Here is a 19191-nt window from a genome sequence, read left to right as displayed (position 1 = left end):
TTGATTATAGAGTGCTACATGACCAGGCCCCGCCTCCTCTTCGGGAATTTATAAAAAAAAGAAATTGTGAGACCAGCACTCGATCAACAGTCAGGGGGGACTGTGAGGTACAGTTCCGGAGGCACACGTTTTCTCAAAGTGTGCTTTCCATTCAGGCTTGTTCTAGTTGGAACACTCTACTGAGTGAAAGAACGGCTTTCCTGCCAACAACACAGGTGTAACCATTAAAGGAATAGGCCACCGTTTCTACATACTGAGATATGTTCTTACCTTAGCTTTGACGAGTTCTTTAGGACCTGTCTGGTCTTCCCCCGTGCCTTCAATCATGTAAACACAGTGCAGACGGCGTTAGCATTTAGCCTCTCCCCCTCTCCACTACAGCTCCAAAACAGGTCAAGACAGAAGCTACCAAGCTCTTCCACGTTTTCCCTATTTAAATATGGTTACGTGAAGTGTTACACTACAAAGTATAATTACACAAAATTAAATTAAATTCGAAATCCGCGCAGTAATCTTCACTTTACTGTGCGGATGCCAAACTACTCCTGGTATTACTACGCCTTACATTATAGTTCCCCCTTTTATCCGCTTAGAAAATCCACATTGTTTAATTTTGTGTAATTATACTTTGTAGTGGAACACTTCACGTAACCATATTTAAATAGGGAAAACGTGGAAGAGCTTGGTAGCTTCTATCTTGACCTGTTTTGGAGCTATAGAGGAGAGGAGGAGAGGCTAAATGCTAACGCCGTCTGCGCTGTGTTTACGTGATAGAAGGCACGGGTGAAGATCAGACAGGTCCTAAAGAACTCGTCAAAGCTAAGGTAAGAACATATCTCAGTGTGTAAAAACGGTGGCCTATTCCTTTAAAAGGCATTAGACAGGAACATATTTTTAAATATTTGCAGGTACAGGTGTGTGAGTGGGAGGGAGGAGGGGAGTGGCGTATGAAGAGATGCACTTTATGTATTGTGTAGTTGTTGTCCTTGCCTGTTTTGTCTGTAATGTACTGCTGTGTGTTGTGGCTTATATGTTTTATATTTTGCATGTTCTTGTCTTGTTTTTTATGGGACTGCGGATGGAAATTAGAGCTAAATCCGGCATATTTACAGCACTAGTTGTCTGTTCATCAATATGCACTGTCCCATTCAAATAAATTAATAAATGAAAAAAAAGAAAAAAATGAAATGAATTATGAACCAAATATGTTGACCAATAGCTTTGGTTAAACAAGAGCACGAGATTCAAGAAACACAGATTAAAATATGTGTCTTCCATCTCTCTTTGAAACACTGAAACCAAACATTTCCATAATAATTGACAATGACAGAATTGTAATTCAAATTGAGAAAACAGAGACAATGCAAATAAAAAGACAGTAAAGAAACGACGACATCATTACAAAATTCCAATAAATAAAGTTTAAAATATATTTAATTTGCAGCAATTAAACTGTTGCATGTCATTTGTAAAAACCACAAAAAACGTGATGGAACAAAATGAATGAGACAAACATGCAGTATTTTCAATTTCCATAAACGTAAACATGAAGAAAATTTACTTATCGACAAACATGTACCAATCACTGACTACTACGGATATAATTTACCGGAGAAATTATCGACTTCTTTAAAAAAAAAAAAAAAACACAAATCAAAATATTATGTTAAAATACTTCCATATTTTCATCGAGGAATAAAATACAGGATGGTGCCAGTTTTAGCACAAAAAAGGCAGCATTCGAATTGGAACCTGCCTTAAGTGCATAAAGTGATTACAATATACAATTTCAAGAACTGTACAATAATATTTATGGTCAGAAAATGATAGGTTTCTTCATAGACAGATATCAACAATTGAAAACCGCATCTGTACAGATATAAATATTTTTAAAAAAATCATGCATTTCATTTTCAATTAACCAAGGTAACTTTGAACAGATTACATTATATTATATGATATAATACTTGCATGGTTTGTCTTATTTCTCTCATTCAGAAGCCTGACCAGCCAACGCCATTCACACACAGCTCACAGACTCATCATATTTGTGCCAGCTTTTCAGCTATTAGGGCTTATTATCAGAACCTTTATGGCAAATTTGGTTAATGAAGTTAAAAAGAGACGCATTTCTCTTTCAATCGGGCCAGAAAAGCCGTAAATTGACTTAAAATGACTTTGCCGTGCATGGGCCTAACAGGAGTGCTTGAGAAAGCTTGGGGGAAAGAAACAACTTCCCAATAGATTTTTCCAGTCATTTTGATGTGTTGCACCATTAAGCTCTTAAAACGCACTCAGTTAAAGCAGTACTAAGTAACTCATGCCCCGAGAGGCCATAAGCGCCACTGCAGGTGTCGTAGCATGTTGCGGTTTTTCACTCACGAATTGTCCGTGAGAGTAAATACTACACTGACAGAAAAGACAAAAGGAGAGAGGGATATTGTACATGCAATTACACAATGGAGATATATTTTTTCACTCAAACTTGGCTGTAAAAACTGTTTAAGAGGTGCTAGCCCACAGTTAGCTTTGCCCGTTAGCCTGTTAGCTTCTTCTTCGCAATTCCATTAGTGTGTATTGGTGACTCCGACCCGTAGGCAGCATAGTTGCAATTGTGTTCTTTCTGGCCAGACACCAGGGGGAGATGAAAGACCCCCCAATCATCCCATTAACACTTGTATTACCCCCAGAGGGACTAAAGAAAGGATTTATTAAGGTAAACAAAATACTTAGTTCTTCTTTAAGGCAGGGGGCCTTAACTGAGCGCATTTTGGTTTTACCCACATCTAAAAGCTTCTCGGAGCTCACAGCCTATATGCCAGTGCAAAGCCTCATCTGAAAGAAGTGATAGTAACTTTGATGTCACTTTATCGCTGCGTTTTTGTCACATTTTGAAAAAAAATTGTCATGTTTTGCAGTTTTTTTGTCACTTTTGTATCTCATTTTTGTTGCTTTTTCACCCTCTTATGTCAGTTTTTGTCACTTTTCCATTGAGTTATTGTTGCTTTTCCGGCATGTTTTTGGTGGCATTTTCATCCTTGTTTTTGTCGCTATTTTGACACCTTTTTTTTTTCAAGAAGCTTTCAGATTTGCGTAAAGCCAAACAGGAGAAAATCTGCTCGGGAGTTAAGAGGAGAATATAAGCAATATAATGCTTGTTATCCCCAACAAATACAAAATGTGCACAACATTGCATAGAAAATCATTTACACAAACTTTAAAGCCTGTTCTATGGCCATTCACCCCCAGCTTATTTTTTGGTGAGTGTTTTGTTTGTTTTCCACAATATCGAGCATCCCAAAGCCCTCTGCAAAACACTTATCGGGTTTGATGCCCCCTTTTTATAACCACTGGCTTAATTTACACCTGGACATGTGATTACAAATAACAAACTTTCAGTATTTTCAATTTCTAGCACATATATAGAACGTAAGTGACCACAAACATGGACAAATGACTGACTCTGATAAATACAGAGACAATAATTGAGCTTTATGACGGCTGGTCAGGCTAAACACTCATCCCTCGCTTTATAGAACACCTCCCAGTATATTTTACTATGGCACAGACTATTTATAGCAACAAAAATGATACAGCGAGATTTGGCTTTTAAACAAAATGCGCCTCTCTGTGCTCCAGCTCCGGCAGCCTCCTCGGCCTCAGTCTTTGGTAAACGGTTTTGTTTTCCGAGGGGCTCATGTCGTCGGGGCTGCTGGGAGGAGGCGACTGTGGAGGGGACAGGGTAGCGGAGGATGTCGAAACAACCTCCGCGTCTATGGCGCTGTCTGTGGAGTCCTGCGCCTCCAGGCGAGACTGCGGACGGCTCGAGGTCGCTACCTGGTCCGGGATCGCCTGCGTGGGCGACGTGGCCGTGATCGTAGTGGTGGTCGTGGTAGTGACGGTTGTAGTCCAACTCGGGAGAGTCCTGGCACGGCTGTTCGAGGACGGGGGCGGCTTGTAAAAAGTCCCAGGCGGGGGCTGGAGAGTCCTCGGCGCTCTCAAAGTTAGGGGAAGTTTCGGCGAGCTGCTGGGATCCAAATTCTCTGTATCCAGCTCTCTTTTAGTCCAAACGGATTTCAGCGAAACTGCGTAGGGGCTTGTGGAGAACGCATTCGTAACGCTGCTCGTAGTTGGCGCCATAGAGGAAGTAGTTGTTGTTGTCGGGACAGAGGAATTCGCCTTTACTTGCCCCTGATTGGTAGAGTTAGCCACGATCATAGCAGTCCGAGGCGTGACGTCGTAATGCTTGTACTTCCTGTCCCACGTCCGCCGTTGTATGGCTTGCGTGTCGATAAACGGCGTTATGTAGTAGGCGCTGACTCGCGATGAGGAGCCGCTCTGGCGCGTTTTTTCGGGCTCGGGGACCTCCTGGATGGTCTCCGACACGCTGTCCCGCTCCATAGAGGTCCCGTCAACGTTGGAGGCTTTATTGCGTTCGTTTATTTGCGCCGGTGTGGGAAGGCGTTCGAGAGGCATGCTGATGGGGCGAGAGAACTGGCGGGTTCGTTGGGCGCGGAGCTGGACCTTCTGTGCCATTGTGGTGGAGGGGAGAGTGTAGGAGTTAGTGACGGGACGTCCCACAACTAAAGGAGATTTTTGGTTGTCGGAGAGGGCTGGAGAAGTCCGGACACCGTTGGTTTTGTCTGAATTTGAGCCGTCTATTCGGTCAGTTCCCGGCTGCACCTCCTCCACTTCATTCAGAATATGTGAGGACGGGATCACAGAGGAGTGTCTCTTGTAGACTTTGGCCGTCTGGAAGGAAAAAGAAAAGTTGAGATAATAATAACACACAAACTGGGCTGTGATGTTGTGCATGTTACAAAACAAGTATGGAAATCTCATTGAGGGAAGGGCAATTTTACCAATTCAACAAATTACAAGTATTTATTTATATATTTGACCTTTATCAGGAAAGTCCCACTGAGACTAAGAATCTCTTTTACAGGGGAGTCCTCGCCCCAGAGGGAAACCTATTGTTCATAGTGGCAGGGGAAACCGGAGTACCCGGAGGAAAGCTGTGCAGACACGGGGTGAACATGCAAACTCCACACAGAAAGGCCTCGTCCAGGTGGGAATCAAACCTGGGACCTTTTGCCCAATTATTAAAAGTATACACTAGGAACCAAGGAAGCACATATTAGGAACTATAATGCCTTGCTGTATTTCGATGACTTTATTGTCTTAAAACTGGAGGCCTGATTTTTTGTTGTTGTAGAGTAAATTTATTTGAGTGTGTTGTGAACACAGCAAAAAAACAGACCGTTGTTGCATTGTCTTCAATCTTTATTGATCAATGGAAGATACTAGAAGTAGAATCTAAATTAATGGAATTTATTTTGGGGGTGGTCCCCTCTGCTTTACTTCGCCACCGCTCAAAGCTGTAAAAGTGTATGAAACATGCAAATAATTAATTTGCTTGAGCAATTTGGAGCTAAAAAAGAAGTTGGGTTGAAAATTTCACAGAATAAAAATCTGGTACCTCAGCTTTAAATATCTGCTTTAAAATGCTTTAAAGATTGCATTATTGTACCAGCTAATTTTAAACAAAGCTATTCAGATTTCTAGCTTATTAAAAGCTTTGAGAAATCATTGCCTATGATATTTTCAATTTCCTTGCCTACATTTCATGAATACAAAAAATACAAAACAGAACAAGTTGTTTTAAATTTGTGTTCGACAAATAAACTTGATTTGAATTTGAAGGCATTTAACAAAACAAATGTTTTACCTCATGTTTGTACCATATGCATACCTTTTTGCTACTTTGAAAGTATGCCATTATCTGCAAAGCCTCTGAGCATACAGATTTGCAAAGAAAAACCCAATGCCAAACATAAATGCATACTGTAGTAGTTGATGCAATCCTACTAACCTCCCTAACTCCCACATTTTTCATGTCTTTTTATCATTTGTAAACATTTGCCAAAGATAGATTTTTTTACTACTTCCAATTTTAAACTATAGTACGATATTGTTCATTCATTCTTCCTCAAAAAGCGTAATTAAAAAGAAAAGAAAAGACATTACAAAATGAATTCCAAACAGACAGCATCATCCTCCTCACCTCCTTGATGTCCATGAGCGACGTGGAGTGTCTGCTGAGCCTCTGGATCTTCTCCTGGGGGGTGAGTCTGGGAGAGGCCTGTCCCGCCGTGTTCAGCTCAGCTCCGGGCAGCGACAGCGGGTCGAAAACCGTATGGAAATGCCTCACGAGCAGCTCCACCATCAGCGCCTGGTACGGGTAATCCACCAGCGAGGAGAGGGACACCTCGGCATCGGCCTGGCGGGGTTTGACCAGGGTCGGGCCGAATATGATGCCCAGGTTACTCGCCGTCATCTTGTTCTCCTCCGCCTGCTCCGTCACTCTGGAGAGGGGGAGACGCAACAAAGCAACAAAATATCACTTAAGATTCTGTGCAAGGGTTCTTTAATGTTAAAAGTTTAAGCTTACAGTAAAAGCAAGACTGGTCGGGATTTCAAAATGGCCTGGAACACCTTCAATAAGCTAAAGGCATGATAGCAAATCGTTGGCACTGCGATGAACACACTTTTGAGGTCTTTTATCAAGGCAGGTGCTGTTTTGTTGGCATGTTGCATCTAATTTACCATTTCATATGACCTGTATTACAGTATTAAGGCCACAAATCTGATGTGTAAATAAGACAATGTTACATAATGTAAAAAAATGCTGAAATGACTCTGGTGTTGATCCACTTGCACACGAGCTTGGCAAACTGCCCCCTTCGAGCGCTGAACTGGTCTGGTGATAGATTATGGGCTTTAAAAATGTTGAGGACAGCTTTGTGTTTCCTCTTTGAAGCAATAAATGAAATGGAATAAAACTATTATATTCCAGTCCTTTGTTTCGAAGATTTCTATTTTGAGCATTTTTTTCCTTGTGGATTAATAAAGTCTGTCTCAGTCAAACAAAAACCAGGAAATAGAGATGGGAGCACTTTAACAGTATGTCCTAAAAACAACAGTAATAGCAATAACAGTAATTCTTACAGAAGTGCGTTGAAGATGAAAATTATGGCTGAACAATATTGAAGTAACTTGTGATATGCGATACGGCTGCGCAATATCGCGATAATATTGTTGTCATGATATGTCACTAAACACAAATCTTAACAATTTTTTTTTTTTAGCAAATTGTGTGGCATCACTCTAACAATGTGTAATAACTTGTGCCTATGTAGTACGTACACAATGGAATAACTAGTATTAGTACTTTGTAGGTACATAATGTAATAAGACACGAGAGCCTTAGGGTTAGGGCTTAAGGTTAGGGTTAGAATAATGTCTTATTACATTTTGTACGTACAAACTACAAATACATATTATTCCACTGTGTATCTAACCCATAGGTACAAGTTATGACACATTGTTACAGACACATTACATTGTACTAAATTTAGTACAACGTATCAAGGGTAGTGTAAAATAAAGTGTTACAAATTGTGTCAAAAGAAGACTTAAAAACACTAAATCAGGAACACTACATACGGACAAGTTGTTTTGCTATGACACTAAAGACAATGTATCTGGTTTGTCCAATGCTGTTGTTTTGTCCATTCACTAATTGCACATAACCCATAATGCTTTGCGCCTTGGGGGGTAGCTATGACCTGGAGGCCTTTGAGTGCGAGTGAAGCTACAGCCAAACAATGATGAAAAACAACTTCTGCTGTGCTCGTAATTGCTCCAGCAATCAAAAACACAATCCGGAACTACAAAGCGCTGCACATGAAGTTAGCGAGAGCTTTTTGCCCGATTGACTTTTCAAAATCAATAGATAAAAATTTACTGATTTTCTTAAGCTTTGGTTTAGTGTAATGGGATATTTTTTATGGTATTTATTTAGAAGATTAATATTAGTCTCTTCGATGACAGCTCGCAACGCCATATTGTTTACAGCAGCGAACCCCCAAGGCGCAATACACTAGGGTATTGCGCAAGTAGCAAAAAAAGACTAAAATTAAAATGGTATAGGTCTGGTGGTTTTTGGCATACAACACAAACTCTATGAGCACAAAGTGAATGAATAGGTTTGTTCAAAAGTCATGCCTTAGCCATTGAGAAATACTGAGAATACAACCAATTATAAAGTCATAAAGACAATTATAATCATTTTCAGTGTCTCATATCATTAAGTATAAACTGTAAAGATATTTTTGAACTGCAAGATAAGGTTCTGGGAGGCAATAGCCTAGATTCTGATCTAGAAATCTAAAGAATGTCTTTGAGCACTAATGAGTTAAGTTCAATTTCAAAGTTAAAAGCCATTTCTAATTTCAAAGTTACTGCTGTACATTTGGAAGTACTGAGGTGAACCATGTGTCTATGTCTAGGAGTCTTTTTCAGGCTACTATAAAGATTGAGACTGGCTTCTCGCTTGCTTTACATACACTCTTGAAATCCATGGAAATGTATGTATTTATAGCCCAAAGCGTCTAAATCTAAAACGTTTAAAAATACATATAGCTGTTGGAGTAAACCCGACTAAATATAGTTCATCCCTCAACTCCACTTCCTCAGAGTCACAAGGCATTTTTCTCCAGTTTCCTCAAAGCTATTGTAGGATTCAGAAGAGAGGAGATATGAAGCATTTTCCGTTTTAGTCACAAAATCACAAGTGTAAATGTGATATTGCCAGCTTCCGAACATAATATGTGAAGGATTACATAGATGTTTTGGTGGTAACTGCAAAAGAAAGTGCAAGAGTAATGCTTCCTGGATCTCTGGAGGATGATACGAAAATTAATCAAACAGTGGTGCTCTTTAGAGAAGGGATAATTAATTTGTTTGTCCCCCCTGAGGAAACGTGAGGCTGAAACGTGTTGGGGCTAAGTGAGTTGTCCATTAAGACGTGCTGTAAATAATAAAGGCATTTTATCTAACCAGTGGGCGCCTTGGGGTTTGTCGTATTTCTTAAGCCTTATTAGCCCTATTTGTTAAAAGGACAGAGTCAGGCGGCTGCAAGTCAAATTGGATCCTTTAATTTAATGCTCAACTACTATATTTTTAATGCCACAAAGGCAAAAGAAAATGTTGGATATTTCTTTTCTCAACATTGGCAAACATTCCATAAAATGAATCAATTACTGAGGGGAAATAGGAAATAACAAAAACCTTTGAGTAAATTAATGCATAATTAATACAATTTTGGCATGAACTGTCGCTGAATGTGTTTTGGAGCATAACTTCTGTATTTCTGGTGAACGTATGCAGCAAATGTGGTTATTTTTCCATGAATTTATATTTAATGCTAGTTTACATACTACAATAAATATCATATCGCGATATTAGGTGATGCTATATCTGTATCGCAAAAAGCTACAATATATCGCAACATCACTGAAGTCTTGGTCTGACTGAGATCGACACATCTTTTGAGAACTAAACCAAAAACAAACAATGCATTGAACTTATAAGTGGAAGGTCACTTGTTTCAGTTATGTAGATGTAGTCTTGTCTTGACACAATGTGAGAAAATAATAATAATAATGAGTTACTTAAGATTTGTGTTTAATTAGAATGGAGCATATGTGTAAAATTTTGTTTTGTAAAATATCGCAATAATATCGTTATCGCAATAATGCGCCATCGTATCGTATATGGAAGTTACTTTAATATAGTTAATTTTTTTAATCCAATTTAATGCGTTTTTTAATTACATTTAAGGCCTCAAAGTAATACTAAGTAACTCTTGCCCCTAGAGGCCACAAGCACCACTGCAGGTGTCGTAGCGTGTTTTTTACTCAATAATTGTCCGTGAGAGTAAATACTGCGCTGACAGAAAAGACAAAGGGAGAGAGGGATATTGTACATCCAATTACACAATGGAGATAATTGTTTTCACTCAAACTTGGCTGTAAATACTGTTAAAGTGGTGCTAGCCCACAGTTAGCTTTGCCCGTTAGCCTGTTAGCTTCTTCTTCGTGATTCCATTCGTTTGTATTAGTGGCTCTGGTCCGGTGGCAGACAAGTTGCAATTGTGGTTTTCTAGCCAGAGACACCAAGGGGAGATGAAAGACCCCCCAATCATCCTATTAACACTTGTATTACCCCCAGAGGGACTACAGAAAGGGTTTATTAAGTTGAACAAGTTACTTAGTGCTGCTTTAATTGTGTCAAATTCATTCAATGACTTTAAATGCCCTGTGGTAACCCTGCTTAAGTAATTGTGCTCGGAGACTGATGACCCGTATGTTCCATAATGTCCTCAACAATAAACTAAGCAGAGTCAGAAGAAGAGTTTCCAGCCCATACTTGTGCAGATGTGCGACCAGGTATCTCAGGGTCCTGTAGTTGGCCGAGGGCAGTTGTCGAAGCAGGTCTCGTATCTTGAACATGACTCTGTTGAGCTCGACGCTCGGCGCCTCCTTCGCCGCCGTTTGGTTACTCTGCCGCAAGTCGGCCTCCTCCACGATCACCCGCTGGCACTCTTTGGACAAGCCGATGACGTCGTTGTAGTATCGGTACAAGATCAGAGGCTCTGGAAGCTGCAAAAGCAAGAGATGAATACTTTTAAGCAACATAAATAAGAACCGAGAGATAAAACGGAGAGACATGGGTTACCTGTCGTAGGTAGAGCTTGAGGACGTTGCTAATATCGTGCGGGGAGAGGTCTGACAGCTCCACCAAATCTTTACCATTTTCAAACGCCTGACAGAGCTTTTCTACACGAGACTTGGCACCATTCACTCTGTAGATCCCCTAAGGAAGACAATACAGCATGAATGACACGACTTTTCCAACTTAAATGCACCGCAAATAGACAAACATCTCCAACATTTACCTTAATGTTGAGGGCTCTGCTCTCGATCTCCGACGTGCACTTCTTGATGATAAAGGGGATCCCGTCCGGACTGTTCCTCGACGCTTGGGCGAAGTCGATGCCGAACAGCTGCAGCCTACCCTGGAGCTTCTTGTGTCCGCACTGAATGGCAAGAGTTTCGAGGCACTTCTTATGGCAGGCCAACGAACACTGGACATGAAAGAACAAAGGTACAAAAATCAATAGGTCAATCAACGTACAAAAAATAGAGGAATAATGCATGTTAATTTGAGATTCCGTACCTCTTCGCACTCTGCCCCATGGAAAACCACCAGGCTGTCACACTCCCTGCACTTCGAAGGGGCTCGTAACTTTCGTAATTTGTGCGTATGGGCAGCTTTGGACATCTGGGCGTTTCGGAAAGGCCCCGGAGAACTGGCCGTCTCTGTCACCATCTCTGCTAGACCTGAAACAACACACGAACAATTAGATTAGACTCCTGGGTTACACCAAGGTCATTTATTTTGGCTGGAAAAATGTGGTTTAGCCGAACGGTTTCGTTACGCTAAAGGCAAATATACAGAGAGGAAGTCGGAGTTCAGTGTAATTTGGCCCACGTGGCAGTTCTTATGTAATTCATGCAGAGTTGGGTTTTCTATCACCACTTCCCTGTTATTGTAAATACAAAAGTGGCTTTGTTCTCTAATGGAGGGCAGCAGGTACAATTCAAGCACCTGTGGGTATAGTTTGAAGTTTTCTCCAGTGAATTACAACTGGATTACAAAGAGTAGACTTTAAACATTCACATTCAACCCCTAAAAGCAGTACTAGGTTGTGCTTTTTTACTCAATAATTGTCCGTGAGAGTAAATACTACGGTGACAGGAAAGAGAGGGATATTGTACATCCAATTACACAATGGTGATAATTTTTTTCACTCAATCTTGGCTGTAAATACTATTTACGTGGCGCTAGCCCACAGTTAGCTTTGCCCGTTAGCTTCGTCTCCGTGACTCTATTAGTGTGTATTGCGCCTCCGACCCGAGGTAGGAAAGTTGCAATTGTGGTTTTCTGGCCAGAGACACCAGGGGAAGATGAAAGACCCCCAATCATTCCATTAACACTTGTATTACTCCCAGAGGGACTACGAAAAGGATATATTAAGGTGAACAAGTTAGTTCCCCACCTGAACAGAGCACATTTTCTCCAGTTTGGCTTTACCTAAATCTAAAAGCTTCTTGAAAAAGGTGTCAAAATAGCAGCAAAAACGAGATGAAAACAAGGAGGAAAATGCAACAAAAGAGCGACCAAACAAGTGACAAAATAGCCACATAAGAGCAATAGAAAAGGGGCAAAAAAGTGATGAAAAAAGTGACAAAAATGTGTGAAGAGGCATCACAATGGCCTTTTCTCCGAACTGGAGAAAACACACTTGGTTTAGACCCAGGTTTAAGAGGTTAACAAGCGCAAATCCAGCCTCGGCATCACCCGCCTGAGATAGAACTCCCGTACCATTATCTGAGGGTGAAGGCGGCTCTCGCTCGTCCAGGTCGTCCGCTGAAGACATAGTCCCAGTGGATGGAGTCCTGGGCAGGCGGCGTTTAAAGTCCCCTATTGAGAAACATGGGGAAAACAAAAGGTAAAGTCCATTCAGTGACAAATTGGTGCCAGTTTTAGTTTCAGTCCTGCGTCTAAAGGGAAGTGCGGGTCAATGCAGGCTGAGGGCGAAAGGGGAAGCTGTACCAAAACATGCCGTCTGCCCACTAGTTATTTAATACAAGGTGCAGCACAGACTTTCAGTATACCTTTTTTATTTCAAGCACAAATGGAACAATTTCACTGTAGGTTTTTCTTTTCTTTTCTGGAATTAAAATTGTGCATTGTCAAAATAACTCAGCATTTCAGAAAATCTGTTGATCCAAGTACTTTTCACTGTAAAGTACTAAGTGTAGGGCTTCTTCCATTTAGTTACAATTGATTAATTTTTTATGGTTTAGTGTGATTAATATTATTCAGTTTCCTTTTACCTTCAAGGAGTTTCTTAGGGACAAACACTGCGTAAAGCCAAAAGCAATTGTACTGTCAAACTTGATTATTCACACAGTTCAGCCGACACAAACTTATTTAAAAAGATGATTCTCCAAAACAAATCAAACTGCTGTTGTCTCTGAAGTGTTTGAAATGATCACACAGGTCTCACATGTCCTCAAAAGTAAGTTAAAATGTAGAAAAATACAAAGAAGCATCTAAAATATACCCTGAAATAAATACTTAAATGTGATTAATTGCGATTAATAAATTACAAAAGGAATAATTAACTTGATTAAACGTTTTGGTCGAGTCCCACCACTAACTAACTGTATAAAGATTTAAGGATCAATGCATGCTCATTACTCATATATATATATAAAAAAAAAAAAGAAAAATTAAGATTCTGGCATTACAGTTAATTGTCTCACTAGAAAGTGCTTTACCAGATAAAATACCTTCACACACAAAAAAACTAAATAATAAAAACATGTATTATTATCATTTTTTTGTGTGTGTGTGTTTTTTTTTTAAACAAAAAAAAGTAATGATAAAAATTTAAAAATAGAATTAGGGTAAATACCTGGACTGGCCGACGGGGAGTCCATGGACCGGGACTCGCTGCTGCCCCCCGCGCTCTCGGAGTCGCTGCACATCCCGCCGTGACTGCCCTGGGACCCCGAGAACCAGGGTCTGTGTGAGGCCTGCGTCCTCATGGCTGAACAAAACAACATTCAGACACGAGATTGAAAGATCCGCGTGAGGAGAAGAAGAAACTGAGAAATCAAATGTCAGAGGGGAACGACAGCTGTTCTTAAAATGAGACGGTTTCCATGAGTCAGTGTTAGGTAAGTCCCTGTGGTTATGTTTCTTCTGCAAACAGAGATGCACGATTGCTGATATTTGAAAGGGTTTTTCTTTTGTGTTTGCTTGGTTCTAACGCTAAACAGTGTGAATGTGCATTTATGTACAGCAAGACAAGACGAGATAAGAGTTTTTGATCTCACAAGAGAGAAATTCACAACAGCAAACAGAAACAGCAAATCAATGTAGAAAACAAAATAGTAGACAACAAGAGTAAAATAAAGGTAAACTTAAAGGGACTATTTGGAGTTTAAAAATGTTAAAGTTGTGTATTTTCCACCCGTTACATGTTCCAGCCATGTCCTAATGTGTAGAATGAGCCCAAAATTATTCACCTTATCCTGCACTGTCACTCAAAAAGTTGCTACTTCAGGTCAGAATTGCCGTCATGCACGAGCTTAATATAGAAGGTGCAGTTACACGTATGACCTGAGGTGGCAGTAGTGAGTATAAAATGGCCAACTTGCATCTAGTCTCTTTAACAATTTTTTTTTTTTTTTAAATCAAAAGACGAGGCAACAATAAGAGAAACAATGTGAACTTTTTGGCTTAGAAAGTGCCCAGTGCATTATCTCTGTTTATAATTTAATCAATGGTGTTCATAATGTTACCTGTTCGGTGGAGGTCCACATCGTCTCCGCTCAGGACGTCACAGGAGGTGATGGAGGCCTGCGACAGGTTTCCATGGGACGAGTGTGTGCTGCCCACAGAGCGCTTGTTGAAGATGAACCTGGAATGTCAATGTTGAGATGTTATAATCGATAGAGCTTCAGTCAATCGTCGATCTGCATTTCATTGCTGTTTAAGTTAGAATAGCCTCATGATGTTTATTTATATGTATTTATTTCAGCAGAAAGTGAGAATTCCGCTCGACAGTTTTTGCTATGCTTCCCAATATTTTTAAGAACATGGCTATAACAGTATGTGGAAACTTACTATATTCTAAATGTCATTTTTGTAAATCAGAGTCACAAAAAGAACATATTTACTGCTAAATTAAAGGCCAGGGGTTATCCATACAAGCACCAGACAAATGCTAACATTTAGGTTCTGTAAAGCAAATCAGATGGACTTGACATTTATCATGTTAAAGATTATATCAAGAAGAAGCATTACACAACCATTAAAGTTCACAGAATTGAATTACGCCTAAAGAGTCACATTGCTCGAGTCATGAACTGATTGCTGCTGCCTTAAAGCAAGACATAGCAGGTGAACAGGGGGGAAAACATTTACTTAGAAACATCACGTTGAAACTTTGGTTGAACATTATTGATATAAAAAAATGTTTTGTACTTTTTCTGCCTTTTTATGTTTTCCAGGGTTTCCCGCAGCACTTTCCTGTTTAGGCGAAAACCTTGATTTGAGAAAACTGGCCCTAAAGCTTTGTATTTCTCCAGTCTTTCGTAGCGGGTTTCTCTCACAAAGGAAATGACCATATTTGGATCACCCTTCGTGGTACATATGGATATAAAATATGTAAATATTTGTGAATGAATGGGAACATAATAAAGGATACGTTTTGTCTTTGTTGTACACATGAAAACTAAGATGTGAAGGGAGAACACATTGACCATTGATTGGTTGTTAGTTGAATTGAACGGACATCTCTAAAGCATTCCCTTTGATCCTAAGGACAGCATTTCTGTGTGGAAAGAATCTTTGCTTTTGTGGACAGCTCTGAACTCTCACGCTCTCGATCTCCTGCTCTGCATTCAAACAGGGCCAGAGATATTTCCTCAGGAAGGGCCGCAGATTCGGCACGCACACTGACTCTCTCTCCCTCACACTTCCTCCCGCTACCTCCACTGAAAGAAGCGCTCAGCCATGCACTCTCGAGCACAGGGAGGGGCTAAAGGATTTCAAAACACAGTGTTGCTTCGAGAGTTTAGGGAGTGCACCGTTGCAATACATACCAGAAGAATTCAGAGCAGGCCTTTGTTGTTAATCCACTAAAAAAAACACTATGGATCTATGAATGATTGTTTTTCTCTATCAAAACTGGGTCATTGGGTCAGTTGGTACCTGGTGCTGTCTGAAGAGATGGAATCCGAATGTAAACGCTCCTTTGGTAGATTTCGCGGTAGATTCCGAACAAATTCGGCGTAGCACTCCCCGGGCTCGTACAGTTTGGCGCTGTCGGTCAGAGCCTGGTGGTGAGTGGGCAGAGAGGCATTCAGGGCCTGCTGCAGCTGGAACCAGTTCACTGTCACCTGCAGGGGGACAGAAAAATAGCACATGTTTGGCACTAATGGTCATGACGGAGACGAGTTTAAATTAGACAGGAGCTGTTTTATAAAAATATCCATTGCTATAATAGTTAGTCTGCAGAGTGTAATTTAAACACATAAACATTTAAAAGAGGAGTAAATTGTGAAAAACCTTGCAGTAATTTTAATTCCACAACCAAAACAGGTTTGAAAGTGGATCTATCGGAACGCTAAGTTGCCTTTTTTTTTTGCGATTTGCTCATTTCAATCATTTGGTTCAATTTACAACAAATTTAGACTAGAGATCGACCAACATGGCTTTTTTTCTAAGGCCGAGGCCGATTTTTGGGAGATTTTTATTGGCCGATACTGATATGCACGGCAGATATTTTTGGCAGATTTTTCCAAAACATAAACACTTGGCCACTCCAGTAGTTGCCAAATTTATTACTTTAGGTTATTAGCTGCCCTTAGAATTAGCTTTCTGCCGTTAGCATTAGCATACTGTTGCTAGCCGCGGCCTTTTGCGTACAATTGCAATACAATTAAAAACAATTGCGGAGGTTAAAACTAACTCAGTGATTGAATTCTCCAGGTTATGTGCTTCAAAATGACATACAGCATGTTCACTGAGGTTTTGTGACACTAACTACCTTCAGTCAAACTTGTAGCTAACCAATTTTCATTGCGCTGTGTCTCTTTTCCCCTGAGGCCTAGGGAGTTGTGAGGGGATTCGTTTTGAAGCACTGACTTTGCTCTTTCTAATGTAAAAAACGTAAAGTCTCTATCACTTTTGGTCCCGGAGATAATGGCTTTTATCGACGCTAGATCGTCCGATAGCCGATATTGTAAAATCCCCAAATATCGGCCTGATAATTTAGACCAGTGGTTCTCAACCTGGGAGTCGGGACCCCCAAGGGGGTCGCGAGACAAATTTGGGGGGTCGCCAGATCATGTAGATAAAATATACATACTTTTTTTAGCGTATATTATAACATTTTACTGTTGCATGTGTGTGCTATTTTACCATTGTGCCATTATATGTTCGTAATTTCATGAATTTTATTTTAGCCATTTGTTTTTTTAAGAATTATGTAGGCTAATGTTCCAATTTCTCACGGTGTGACCCGGGCAAGGGGTCACGAACCCCTTTAACTGTTATAATGGGGGTCGCGGCTCCGAAAGGTTGAGAACCGCTGATTCAGACTATAGTGGATGTTATGAAACAACTGTAGGATGGGATGTTCGGTCAAATACTCCAAAGTTTATCCAAGGAATGTGAACTTTATATCTTCACTGCATTTTGAGCAGTTCACCCACAGGTAGAGGATATGCCCATGACAACAGCAACAATAGCAATCATCGCTTTACCGATTACTTTGACAAACTTTTGAAGCTTCTACCCAGAACGAAAAGAACGTGTGTGCTCTATCAGGACATGACATTCCCATACTCAAACCTGACAAAGAAACTCACAGCTTTGAGGGTGAGGTCACACTGGAAGATCATCTCCCTGATCTGGGTGAGGATGGTGCTTTTGGCGTTGGCCAGACCCATCTTTCTGACACCGGTTTCGGCAAAACAGCTCCGATACTGTTCCTCCGCCTCGTCAGCCTGTAACAGTGAAGTCCTGGTTAAATCCTGGTTTATTTTTTTGATTTAGTCCCCGAGTGGTATAACCTAAAAATCCATAAGTGCCTATAAATGATACAGGAAATGCTTGCAACCTTTCAATTCCAGTCCCTTTTGAATAAACGTTCAAGCTTGAGGACCAAAAATACTTGAACCACATCGCTGTAGAAATACCTTTAAAAACTAAGTATAAACATGTACATTTGACCCCCCCCACCTTCTGCAGGGCCTCCTCCTCCAGACGCCTCTTCTTCTCCAGCTGCTTGTTGCCCGCGTTGGTCGTCTCCTCCTGGGAGCGATTCGCCGAAGTGCGGGCTTTCTCGTGCTCCTCCTTCCTCTGGCTCCTCAGCGCCCGGGCCTTGCGCAAACTCACATCTGCTTCTTGCTGCAAAAACAGGGAAGACACCAACAGTTACGCCGGGTGTAGCGGCTTTGGTTTGTAAGATAGCCCTATGGTAAAAAAAATAATAATAATGAGATGGTAATTCACATCTTAAAGGGACTATAGGGAGTTTAAAAATGTTAAAATTAAGTATTTTTCTCCCCATGTGTTCCAGCCATGTCCTAATGTGTAGAATGAGCCCAGACCTGTTCACCACAACTGCCTCTAAAATCCTGCACTGTCACTCAAAAAGCTGTTAACTCGGTCCGAATTGCCGTCATGCACAAGCTTAATATAGAAGGTGCAGCTACACATATGGCCTGAGGTGGCAGTAGTGAGTATAAAATGGCCAGCTTGCATCTAGTCCCTTTAACCCCCGCCTTAACCAAGTGCATTTCTCCAGTTCAACGTTACCCAAATATAAACATTTACAGCCCATAGGCAAGTGTAGCGCCTCATTTGAAAGCTGTTGTCACTTTTTTGGTCAATTCTTTTTTGCTAGCTTTCGTCACACATTTTTGCCACATTTACGTCACTTTTTTGTCACTTTTCTGTCACTTTTCTGTTGCACTTTTGTTGCTTTTTTGGTAATTTTTTCATCCGTTTTTATTGAGTTTTTGTCACTTTTCTGTTAATAATAAGCCCCTGGGCCCCGGTTAGCCTCGAGTTAGCGGCTAGTTAGCAACATTAGCTTGTATCTTGTAAACACTGCAGACTCCACGCTGCAGCACTAACAACATTTATTTCTGGTTAAATTCAGCACAGACTCTGATTTGGGGAGTGTCGTCTGTAATAAAGTCAGCTCTATGTGGAATATTGTATTTCCACTAAAGAATTCTCCAGTTTGTTGCTATTTTCTCTCCTCAGCGGAGAACTGCGCCGGTCACACGCCAAGTGGTATCGCTGTCTGGTATCGGGACCTGATGAATGAGTACGAGTATGAGTACAAGCAAGTGGTATCGGCCCGATACCCGGTATTGGTACTGGTATCAGTGCATCCCTAGTAATTATGTAGGCACATGTGTGGGTTATGTAAGGGGCGATTGACGTGGCAAGAAGAGCCACATTTTTGACAATCCTGTTATCACTAAAATACTTGTCCGTAGTGACATGTACAAATTGTCATACCACCAAAGACCAGCACCTTGTTATTAGTCTAAGAGCTTCAACAATACAAGAGCGCTGTGCTGTGTGTCTGGGATGTTTTGAATACCATTTTCTTCTGTTCCCTCTGCCACTGCTCCTTGATGTCTTTCCTCAACTTGTCCAGGTCGTTCTTTCGCGCTTGAAGAGGCT

The 19191-nt window shown here is 40.8% G+C and overlaps 1 protein-coding gene across 3 annotated transcripts in view; it reads right to left on the bottom strand.

Annotated features, from left to right (window-relative positions):
* Positions 1–3158: 3158 nt before the first annotated feature.
* LOC306972942 (rho GTPase-activating protein 29-like) overlaps positions 3159–19191 on the bottom strand; it is a 57972-nt gene continuing 41939 nt past the window's right edge. For all 3 annotated transcript variants that reach the window (XM_079569673.1, XM_079569675.1, XM_079569674.1), the window contains 13 exons: positions 19109–19189; positions 17731–17898; positions 17358–17495; positions 15697–15884; positions 14283–14401; positions 13391–13525; positions 12292–12390; positions 11083–11246; positions 10802–10990; positions 10582–10719; positions 10273–10505; positions 6065–6365; positions 3159–4752 (listed from right to left, as the gene is read on the bottom strand). In XM_079569673.1, the coding sequence (XP_079425799.1) occupies positions 3610–4752; positions 6065–6365; positions 10273–10505; positions 10582–10719; positions 10802–10990; positions 11083–11246; positions 12292–12390; positions 13391–13525; positions 14283–14401; positions 15697–15884; positions 17358–17495; positions 17731–17898; positions 19109–19189 (3096 nt within the window). In that variant the 3' untranslated portion in view covers positions 3159–3609. The remainder of the gene's footprint in view (positions 4753–6064; positions 6366–10272; positions 10506–10581; positions 10720–10801; positions 10991–11082; positions 11247–12291; positions 12391–13390; positions 13526–14282; positions 14402–15696; positions 15885–17357; positions 17496–17730; positions 17899–19108; positions 19190–19191) is intronic.

The sequence above is a fragment of the Gobius niger genome, assembly GCF_951799975.1.
Source record: "Gobius niger genome assembly, chromosome: 13".
NCBI lineage: Eukaryota > Metazoa > Chordata > Actinopteri > Gobiiformes > Gobiidae > Gobius > Gobius niger.
The sequence above is the reverse complement of the archived record's forward strand: the minus strand, read 5'-3'. Positions and strand labels throughout refer to the sequence as shown.